Source organism: Drosophila santomea, chromosome 2R (genome assembly GCF_016746245.2).
Source record: "Drosophila santomea strain STO CAGO 1482 chromosome 2R, Prin_Dsan_1.1, whole genome shotgun sequence".
Lineage (NCBI taxonomy): Eukaryota > Metazoa > Arthropoda > Insecta > Diptera > Drosophilidae > Drosophila > Drosophila santomea.
In genome coordinates, this window is record NC_053017.2 from 11,479,371 (window position 1) to 11,490,048 (window position 10,678).

The 10,678-nt window shown below is 48.4% G+C and overlaps 3 protein-coding genes across 6 annotated transcripts; 2 read left to right on the plus strand and 1 right to left on the minus strand.

Moving 5' to 3' along the window:
* Positions 1–77: 77 nt before the first annotated feature.
* On the plus strand, positions 78–3,442 carry LOC120445023 (putative sodium-coupled neutral amino acid transporter 10). Of its 2 annotated transcripts, none has more exons than XM_039625096.2 (6): positions 78–467; positions 557–964; positions 1,016–1,254; positions 1,316–1,464; positions 1,525–1,661; positions 1,717–3,442. In XM_039625096.2, exons 2-6 carry the CDS (start codon positions 590–592, stop codon positions 3,310–3,312), a joined length of 2,496 nt encoding a protein of 831 aa, XP_039481030.1. In that variant the 5' UTR covers positions 78–467; positions 557–589; the 3' UTR covers positions 3,313–3,442. The 2 variants fall into 2 exon arrangements, with proteins under 2 accessions (XP_039481030.1, XP_039481028.1); XM_039625094.2 differs by having other exon boundaries at positions 78–309; positions 405–964.
* On the plus strand, positions 3,391–4,048 carry LOC120445074. 2 transcript variants are annotated; one of them, XM_039625202.1, is made up of 3 exons: positions 3,391–3,509; positions 3,570–3,626; positions 3,687–4,048. In XM_039625202.1, the coding sequence occupies exons 1-3, from the start codon at positions 3,491–3,493 to the stop codon at positions 3,899–3,901; spliced, it is 291 nt and encodes a 96-aa protein (XP_039481136.1). In that variant the 5' UTR covers positions 3,391–3,490; the 3' UTR covers positions 3,902–4,048. The 2 variants fall into 2 exon arrangements, with proteins under 2 accessions (XP_039481136.1, XP_039481135.1); XM_039625201.2 differs by having other exon boundaries at positions 3,427–3,626; positions 3,677–4,048.
* Positions 3,916–10,054, minus strand: LOC120445010 (glycogen debranching enzyme). 2 transcript variants are annotated; one of them, XM_039625073.2, is made up of 8 exons: positions 9,760–10,054; positions 8,735–9,075; positions 8,313–8,670; positions 6,854–8,257; positions 5,937–6,792; positions 5,703–5,880; positions 5,475–5,644; positions 3,916–5,399 (listed from the first exon to the last, which is right to left on the minus strand). In XM_039625073.2, the coding sequence occupies exons 1-8, from the start codon at positions 10,018–10,020 to the stop codon at positions 4,078–4,080; spliced, it is 4,890 nt and encodes a 1,629-aa protein (XP_039481007.1). In that variant the 5' UTR covers positions 10,021–10,054; the 3' UTR covers positions 3,916–4,077. The 2 variants fall into 2 exon arrangements, with proteins under 2 accessions (XP_039481007.1, XP_039481008.1); XM_039625074.1 differs by lacking the exon at positions 9,760–10,054 and adding an exon at positions 9,508–9,642.
* Positions 10,055–10,678: the final 624 nt, after the last annotated feature.

The window sequence follows — 10,678 nt, forward strand, 5'->3', positions numbered from 1 at the left end:
TTGGATTGCATTAGTGTGCCAAAAATCAGTGTGACCACTTTGAAGTCCCAAGGAAATGCTTACAGCTGTTGGCGTTTGGATTGACAGATCCCCTTTGAAGCCGCCCATGGCACAACTGGAGAAATCAGCCTCCTGTTGAGCAAATCCAACAACTGCAAGCTGGTCACGCTATCAAAAATTGGTGACTGAATGGTGACGACACAAACAATTTGCTTTAAAACTTTCTTGCGGCCGTAAAAATGCGCAAGCACTCTGGCAGCGCAACGTAATTGGAACAAATGTTTGCTGAACCACAACCGCCCACTCAATGTAAGCGCCAACGTCTTTTCCACCGCCGCCGCCGTCGTCGTCGCCGCCGGAATATTTTGTTTACAATTTTGCTTACACAAGTGCAATCGTCGTAGCACTACATTTTGGAGTAAGAAGTACAAGTAATACTTTGCGCCGTATCAGAGGGTCGACGGAAGGTTGGTATCAGTACGATATAGCTTTCAACGCTTTTGCACACGCGGCGGAACGCCCACGTGAAGATAAATCGCAATTCTCGAAACTCCAGAAAGAAGAGAAAGTACGGTGAATTTCCGGCAAGATGTTGGCCCACTCCGCCCATGTTATGACGCTGGCCAACAGCATCATTGGCGTCGGCATCCTGGCCATGCCGTTCTGCTTCCAAAAGTGCGGCATCCTGCTATCCATCGTTCTTCTTGTGCTGAGCAATGGAATCACACGGGTTTGCTGTCACTATCTTATTAAAACTTCGCTGCTGACACGTAGAAGGAGTTTCGAGATGCTCGGTCTCCATGCTTTCGGTACTTCCGGAAAGCTGCTGGTGGAGCTGTGCATCATTGGGTACCTGATCGGAACGTGCATCACGTATTTTGTGGTCGTGGGCGATCTGGGTCCGCAGATAATCGCCAAGATATTCGCCCTAGATGTGGCGGATCACCTGCACCTGCGGAGTTTGGTGAGAAACTGTCATTCTATGCAAGAACAGAAACTAACTCTAATCTACCAGGTCATGGTCGTGGTCACTGTGGTGTGCATAGTGCCCCTTGGCATGCTCCGCAATGTAGACAGTTTGTCCGCCGTATGCACCGCTTCCATAGGCTTCTATGTCTGCTTAATTCTCAAGATCGTGCTGGAGGCCAAGCCTCACATTACGGCTAACGATTGGACGGAAAAGGTGCTTTACTGGGAACCGGCGGGCGTGCTCCAATGCCTGCCCATCTTTAGCATGGCTCTCTCCTGTCAAATGTTTGTATACCCAGCTTTCTTTGTTCGGAAAATTTTATTTAAATATCTGATCCATATGTAGGCAACTGTTTGAGGTCTTTGAGAGCATTAACAATCAAAGTCTAGACAAGCTGAACGGCATCGTCCGTAACGCCACTTGGATCTGTACCTTTGTTTACATATCTGTTGGATTTTTCGGATATGTGGCGTTTTGTACGCACACGTTTTCGGGTAAGCCAACCACCACCTTGAGGAATTTTCCGTTCTACATATTTGGCTTTGTATTTGTAGGCAACATTCTGGTGAATTTATCGACCTCCTTTGGTAGCGATATCATTAAAATTGGCTTTGTGCTGTCGATTGCATTTAGTTTCCCGTTGGTAATCTTTCCCTGTAGAGCCAGTCTCTATTCGCTGCTATACAGAAAGGTATTTTTGTATGTTTAATCTGGAGGAGTAGACACTAAAAATCAAATTTTTTTAGGGTCACACGGAAAGCAGTAGCTACATACCTGAACAACGCTTTCGATTCATCACTATCTTCATCGTTGTCTTTTCGTTATGCGTGGCATTGGTTATTCCCTCCGTGGAGCTTATAATTGGCTTGGTGGGCTCCACTATTGGCGTTGCTATTTGCATAATGTTTCCAGCATCCAGTTTTCGAAAGATCATCAAAAAGGAATCAATGGAACGCACGCTTGCTCAGTTTGTATTTGTAAGTGGATTTCTCTTAATGATCCTTGGAACATATGCCAACCTAAGTGCAATTGATGAAAAGAGCTCGGGCCCAGAGTTTGATATGGTTGCCATAGGCACCCCTCTATATCTCGATGGTCAAGTGCCCGCTGTCGTCGGCGAGCTACCAAAACATTTGGCCAAAGATTCCATTGAAAGCGAAAAAAACCTATTGTTAAAGAAACTGGATGTCCAAAATCCAGAAAAAATAAAGGAAAGCATAGAAGATAAAATTGTTGATATGCCAAAGGCAGTGCAAACAGCTTCCTCCGACAACCCACCGTTGCCGCCACTGCCCATCGATGAAGTCCATGTAGTTCCCCTAGATAGTAAAGATTCTGAAACTGATCTTAAAAAACTACCAGTAAAAGCAGTTGAAGTAAACCCACCAGAAGCCGAACCACTCGATGTCAACCTTACCGTGGACAAGCCCAGGGAGAATCCAGCTGCTGTTGTTGGATCGCTAGCAGAAGAACCAAAAATAGGATCAAATCTGTTATCAGCAAGCAATACAATTGATGGAGCAGCCATCAAGAAGGAGGAGGAAGTGGCCGCAGAGGAGCAAAAGGAGAGTAAGGCTAATGCAGATGAACTTATCAAAACCCAAAAGGAATTAAAAGAAACCAAAAAATTATTGGAAAAAACCGTTGGCGAGCTAAATGAAGAGTTGGCCAAACAAAATTCATTTAACCAGCCACCTTTGGAGTTACAGAAAGATAAGCCTTTGGATGCAGACGCTAAAGTAGCCGAGGAACCAAAGAAGGCTGAAATTGTGCTCAAGGAGTCGCAGCCAGTTGCTGAGGAAAAGACGGAAAAAAGGCGCCAGGCATCATTAATGGACATACTCACAGAAAATGCTCATTTGCGCGATGAGAAAGAGGCCCATGCCGGGGATTTTGAACCACTCTCCTACAAAACCGGAGAGTTACTCAGGAATTCGAGCTTAGATACAGACGCGCTGGTCAAACGATTGCCCATTCCACTGGCCCTAATGGTGAATGCTACTCAGCCAAAGGCTTCAAATGACTCGGAGATTAAGAAACCCAACCTTGAAGACAACGTAGAGGCCATTCGCCGGGAGCTGCTCAACCTGCGAAGTCCAGGGGATGCGACCGAGCAGCCACCGGCAAGGGTAAAACGTGAAGCCTCTAACGACGAGAACTGCCTACGCCAGCCGAAGCTGGATGAAGTGAATAATAATGTGGCTGCAGCTGCCTTGAGCTTGAACATGGAAAGTATTGGCCGTGATCTCAAATCCATCAAAGATGATGACGTCGAGATAGTTACTGAAAACGAATTCTACCAAGCGAGTCCAAATGGAACCCAAACTCCGCAGCAGACGTAATGAGGATAGTGTACAACTATGCAAAGCTTTATGTATATAATCTTTACACGTATTTATTTAGTTTATAAGAAGTTTCTTATAAGACTTATATAGACTAGAAGTATATACAAATTATATACAGTTCATATGACTTGGGAGTACATTGTCAAATTTCTCGTGTAGTCGTTAGCAAAATTATATGTTAAGCAATAGCCCTGGTTTGTAATCTCATAAAAATGTCTCTAGTCCTTGATGTTATCCAACAAGTTGTGTTGCAGAAAGCTTACGATCTCACATGCGAAGCGGCCATTTTAGCCTTGAGAAAGTGTGGCAAAGTGAGTAGTTGTAGGAATGTTTACATCGCAAAGGTTAATTTCTTTTTAAGCTGAAAATAGAGGACGATAAATCGAAAGGAAAGCATGAAAAGCCTCTACCTCCTCTGAAGCCTATTTCCCAGGAGGTGATTTTACCATTGAAAACAACCCGGCTTCCCGAGGCTGTGACCACCCCCAAATATACGGGACGGGATATGCCTCGAAAGAACTTTGGCTCCATCGATCCTCCCCAGTGCTCCTGCATGCGTGTGTGCCGAGATAGCTACTTCTCTTAGACGAAAAACAACGCTTAAAAACGATTGCAACTTTAATAGAATAGAAATAGCAAAATTTCAAGGGACCTCAGGCATCGAATCTCATTCCATTTTGTATCCGTACAATTATCAAATGTAACACTAATAACAGTTTTTGGTAGCAACTAACAGGTTTGAATATGAGTATTAACGGTGGTTTAGGCCACATCCGCACCCAAGGAGTGCAGATCGTATAGGACCTCCAAAATGGCAGCAACACTCCAAGCCTGCGTGCGACAGGAGTCTCCGCAGTAGGAGCCATTATCGTTGGTCAATTCGGGCAGTCCGCGCCAATGGGATGTCTGTAGCTCTCGGAGATGGGCCCGCAGTATAGCCCAAGTTTCTGCAATGGTCTCGTCCAGATGGCCACACTTTTTGGCGAAGATCAGACGAGCACGCAGGTAGAAACCGATGGGCCATACCCACTCCGGTCCCTGGTGGTAGTTGGCGCCATCGGCTACAGTGCAATCCGTGGAGTCATTAGAGTTGTCATAGTTGGCCCTATAGTTCCAGTCCTCGGGATCCAGGGTCTTCATGCCCAGCGGCCCCAGCAAATACTTTTTGGCGCGCTCCAGTGCGCGCCAGGCATTCTGAGGATTGCACAGGTCGGGGGCCACGGTCAAGGTGATGGGGAAGTTGCATCTCAGCTGGTAGTCCGTCCAACTCTGTGTGGCTCCATAGCTGTCCTTGTAGATGAGCTTCTTGTTGGCCACCGAGCAGGTTTCTGACTCGGACACAAAGAAATACTTGTCAAAGTTATTCTTAATGCGATCCGCCCACTCCTTGTAGCTCCACTTGGTCACTTCGCCCGATGGTCCCTTTCGTTCCACGCCGGTGTACGGGATAACCTCCTTTTCGGCTAGGCTTTGCATGAACCGGAGTACGGCGTACTGCAGGCCAATGAGTTCCACGGCGGATCCATCACGCGGCGTACTTGGTCGTCCCTTGTTTCCGGCCTTCTGCGAGGATCCCATTTTGTCCATCCAAGTGCCGCAGTTGAAGTTATTGCCTCCGAACACAAAGCCTGTCTCCGGGTGGACTCCGATCTGATTGTTGAAACCCTGGTCCACCATGTGCGCATCGATCTCATAGCCGGCATTGCGCTCCCTATACTGCAAACCCTGGAAATGCACCTGCAGTGCCTCCTGCATCACGTCAAAGAGAAGCTGGTCGAAGGCTCCTGGTGCATGGGCATCCGCATCGTCGTACGGAAAGATGCGGGAAACCTTGTCCTTCAGAATTTCGACACCCTTGGGTGCGTCCTCCACATATTGCTTGATGCAGTACATCCACCACCAGATGGCATCGCGGCAGTTAAATCTCGGTTTGCTGCCGCTGTCCAACAGATTCGGAATGAGTCCGTGTCTAAGGGTCTCTCCAAATCCAAGAATAATGAACCGGGCTTCGTTGTAACGGCCGGTTAGGAACATGGAGCCACGTAGAGCGATGAAGGTATCACGGCCCCAGCACCGCATGTAACCTGGGAAATGCATGTACAATATAACGGAGTAGCTCAAGCCTTGCTTCCATTAGACAATTAAATATATTTGCTCACCCGTTGAGAAATGCGGCAGACCAGCAGAAAGAGTCACACATTGCTTTGGCGGCTTGGGTGGATTTAGAGCAGGACTGAATCCTGGCAGATTGGCCGACTTGCAAACGGAGAGGAACTGCAACGTGGACAAGGCCAATGACTGCGGGAAACTATGGCCATTCTTAATGAAACTATGGGAAGTAAAGACTAAATGAGAAATTCACGAATCCAATCTGCTAATGGACATACTCTGGCATTAGTTCGTTGACCTGGTTGATGAGCACATTGTAAACCCCACTGACGATGGCATCAAAGTAGCAGGGTATGAGGTAGCGTGGAATATTCTTTAGCGGCTCAAAGGTGGCTTTAAACCATGCGGAGAGTGGCTTCAAGTCTTCGTAACTAGTGAGGCGATCAGCTATGTAATCTGCAAGGAATTTTATTGTTAAATAACTATTTCAATTTTCTTTTTTAAAAACATACCCATCATCCAGTTTCCATCGCGCAGATTGTTACAAAACGGATGTCCCAAGTCGTTTTTGGGCGAAATCTCCGTCAACAGGGAAATGAATCCTTGCAGTCCGCAGTAAACGATCTTTCCAAAGTTGGGAATGTCGTAGGCAGTGCCACCTTTGCCCAGATCCCTCTCCTCATCATCGCAGCTGAACAGGGCACCACTTAGTGCCACCAGATCCAACTTGGAGACTATAGCCTGCAGCTGAGAATACTCCTCGCCTGAACCAATGCGCAGGGCATTCGAGATCTTCTGGAGCTTATCGAAACTGGCACGAGGACTGGGATGCATGGATACCCGGATAGCCACCACAGTGCCGGGCCGTAAATTGACAAAGTTGAGCTCCGTGTTGCCTCCATCCACATAGGCCTGGGTTTGGAACACCGTCGACTTGGCAAGAGGGATGTGCTCCTGCAGACTCAACTTGAACTGAGTAAAGCCGTTGATTACATCTGGATCCTTGTTGAACGGAGCAGGACGGTCGAATGGCTTGTCACTCTGCATGGTCAAACTGGCCTCTAGGATGATCTCGTCCAGCACACCCTCAAATCGCAGAGGGCGGATTCCGGTGGGGCCGGCATTAGGAGAGGGATAGCCAAAGGCAGTGTGGGCCACCAGAATAACTGACTGATGGGTGGTCGGCGAATGACGAGTAACTGCAACTACGTTGGGATCCATCTGGTCTACGTACACTTGGCTAAATCCCTCCTCTGCGAGCTGGCCATGCAGCAAATTCAGTGCTCTTTTGGCACCCATAATTCCCGATTTCGAGTCAACTCCCTTGCCCCATTCTTGGTAGGTGCGTTCCTCGTCCACGACGTGGATCTGGAGAAAAAGACTGAGTTAGTTTCTGGAATCAATGAATCAATGACAAATGAAAGCTCACATGATGGGGAACCAGCTCGTCGTATCCACGATTACTTCCTGTGGCACAGCAGGCCATGGAGACCAGTGCTGCCGATGGTAGAAGATCATATACGGAACGCTTCTCCACCGGAGACGGGTTATCGTGGGTAAGATCCAGGAAGAGGGCATGGGCCACACTGGTGGCCTCGTGGCGCGATGAGTTAGCATGGAATCCACCCACAGGCACTCCTCCATACCGGTAGACTAGGCGGCCTTGTTCGTGGGAGTCCCAAGCGGAAAGAGCTTCTCGGATCAAAGAGGTGATACCCAATCGGTTCACAAAGACATTGTCGGTGTAATCGGAATTGGTGAACAGTTCCGCCACCACATACAGCTCTGGGTTGATCTTACGTGCTGCATCAAGAAGGTACTCGGCTACGTGCAATGGCGTGGAGTGGCAGTTGTCCAAACGCACACCGTCAAAGATGCGCGCCGTCGTCTGAACATACTCGGTCATGTGTTGCCACAGGTAGGGACTGTCCTCCAGTCGCCTGCCGAAGCGCAACTTCACGCTATCGCCCCATGAGATGAGCTCGCGCTTGAGGTAGACATTGGCACGTCCCGGTTGCTCCTCAGCGAAGTCCCTCAGAGGATCGCTGTAGCCCATGACCCAACCATTGTGGGCCATGAAGAACTCTCCAGCCTTGGTGTACATATCCGCCTCGATCTCAGTGAGCGATTTTCCCTGGGTGCCCGTATGCGTAAAGTAGACCATAAAGACCGAGTGCTTCTCGGAGATCTCCTTTACTCTGGGTCCATCGCCCTGTACTCTTTCGTAGCGCACTCCGGCCAAAACATTGTCAATGGCATAGTTGATGTATTCCTGAACCTCGCAACGCACGCGATCGTTGAGGGCATCAAGATGCCGGCGGAGGGTTTCGGCGCACTTGCGGAAGCGTGACTCCTCATCGAAGCAGTCGCCATGAAAAGCATTAAAGATCTCCAGCGCCAGCTCGAAATTAATGGTGGTGGCCAAGCGTCGATATTGCGGGTCCTGTATCAGTTGGATTTCCTGGAATCGATACTCGTTGGCCACATTCTTTGGTGGCTCGCGAGTTCGCACCTGGGACATGAACTCGTTCACGTACTTCATCACATCGCACTGATACAGCTCGTGTATATTGACCTTGGACAAGTAGGAGGTGTGCAACTGGTACTTTAACGCTTCCAAATGGCACTCCTGCTCGATGACCGCAGGTACGCCTACGTGCTCCAGGCTGCCCTCGGCTATGTCCGCTCCGCACTGGGCGAATGTGGCGTCCAGCAGGAAGGCGGGACGCAGGTAGGGACAGGTGGCGCATGAGTAGGTGGCATCCGGATGCTGTAGTAGCCAATCGGACTCGTTGGCGGTGTGATTGAGCACGATGTCGCAGATGGAGGCCACCTGATGGGAAGGAGTTGTAAAATAGTTCTGTTTATGCTTGAATTTAATGTCTTACTCCCCATTCCTGGCGACACTTCTTGATGACCTTCTCCACATCCTCAAAGCTGATCTTACCTCCCTTTTGGGGTGCAAAATGGGAGTTGACCTTGAGTTGGTCGCGCAGCGAATAGCAGGATCGGGAGCCACCCAACTCCTGGATGGGAGTGAAATGGATCACATTGTAACCGGCCTCCTTGGCCACGCGCAGCTTAGGCTCCCAGGTGTCCAGTGGTCCCAGGAGCTTGGCCAGCACCGTTTGGCAGCGCACCGAGTCCAGGGGTATGGTCTTCTGGGCGCCTGGCGGACCAACATGCAGCGTGGGCTCCACTTGCACATATAGGGCTCCATCTGCTCCGGAGCAGCCAGTGTCGGGCCTGAAAATGTTGAGACATTAATGCAACAGCAAAATCAATACGGGAAAGTATAGTTGTATCAAACCTTTCCAGATAGCGGAAGTAAAAGTGGTAGGTGCCGGATATGTTCAACTCCACCTGACTACGAATGTCCGTATCCACCACATGGGCCTCCGGATGCATTACAGATGTGATCTGCTTGCCACTGCTGAGCTGCCATCCCAGTACCCGATATTCCGTGCGCACAAACTTCTGTCCCTCAGCGGGATAGTTGGTGTACAAAACGATCTTCCTGCCCAGCAGCGAGGCATCCGGGTGAACACTCAGCTTGGAACCCCGCTTCAGACGGTACAGAATATGCTCCGCATCCTGACCCTCGCTGATGGGTATGCTGTGCGACTCCGTCTCCTTGCCCATGGTGCTCATCTATAAAAATGCGAGAGGATCGCCGTGAGAGCATTATACAATCGTCACTACTATTTGTTACACATGAACATGGGTTTTATGCATGGAATGTATAGTCGGATGTCTATAACTTGATGTCTCATAAGGTCGAACCACTTGTAGCGCCAATAGAGATTAGGATTACAATTACACCCATGTATACATATCAGTTCACAATCAGTTCTATTTTTAAAATTGCACGACAAAGAAGAAATATTTGTTAAGTAAGGATCGGCTATGCATTAGAACTTTCGTTTTGCAATTGTGAGCCAAAAACATCGGTAGATTGGTTTTCAAGTATAATTTGTAGTGATCAAAAAGTGGTTTAACAAGGGGATATCCACTTGAATTTTGTTCTGTCCTGTGGTTCGAGCTACAGTTCGGTTTTGGGTATTTCGCGATCGGGAAACGCACAGCCAAAGGCATCTTGTTAAAACACCACCACAGTCCGAGTAGAATTTTCGAGGATTGTCCGCTTGGTGGCAGCTCCTAGTAACCCGGTTCGGAATTGACTGAAGCATTGCCGGATGAAGGGCATGTTTTATATTCATTGCCGGCACACTCACACACACACGCACACACAAACAGGCACACGGAACACTGGAACATATAGTTATGGAATATGGACACAACACTGGGACTTCGATCACTGGGCGATGATAATACCTCACGGCGGCGGATGATTTGATTTGATACGATCTCGGCACTGCCTGCATTGCCCATTGCATTAGCATTTGCATTTGCACTTGGAACGGTTTTAATCGCGACTGATTCCGATTTTCCGGGCGAGATGGCATTCTCCAGATTCGCCAACTTCTTCTTCTTTTCACCGAACGCTTCCTCGTCGCTTTTGATTTGTAACGGTAGCGGTTCGTTATCAACAGCCGCTATTAGGCCTTGCAGCCATCGAAAGAGCTGATAACGCATCAGGATCTGGAGCAGGCTCCTCCAGAGCCAATGGATTCCCTCGCTCAGCATGACTGCAACTGCTGCAAAATCGACGGTCTACGGAATGCCAGGAATTTTCAGTCGCCGCAATCTCAAATGGAGCATTAAACGAGTATATACTTTTTAATCGCGATAATCGCTCACACATTCGCACACAGGGGCGTCGGCTAGCGGGGGCTCTCTTACTTCTTTATCTTGGGGAGGGGGGTTAATAAGGCACTAAGACCTCTTGTACTCAGATGCATCACTATTGACATGTGGCGCCTACGTGAGAATATGGATCCTCACGATTAGCGAACCTTATCAACATTGAAATTTCACTGGCAGGTCAGGGAATAAAAATAATTTGGCACACACCAAGTTCACAGACAAACACACACGCACGCTTACACACACACACACCTCTCGCATATGTGGGTCAATGAATTGCACTTGGCTGCCGGTAGATGGCCTATGAGTGTTTATTTATAGATCGTTTTTTAGGAGTCCCGATTTTAGAACACAACAAAAGTGCTCCATGTGAGTGAGTAATCTGTGGTCGTTTTTATCTGCTCTAGAACTTATTTGCCCACTTTCATTCACATTCACGCTCGGCGAAAATTGTTTATTTTCATGGGTATGCAAATTATTTGATTAT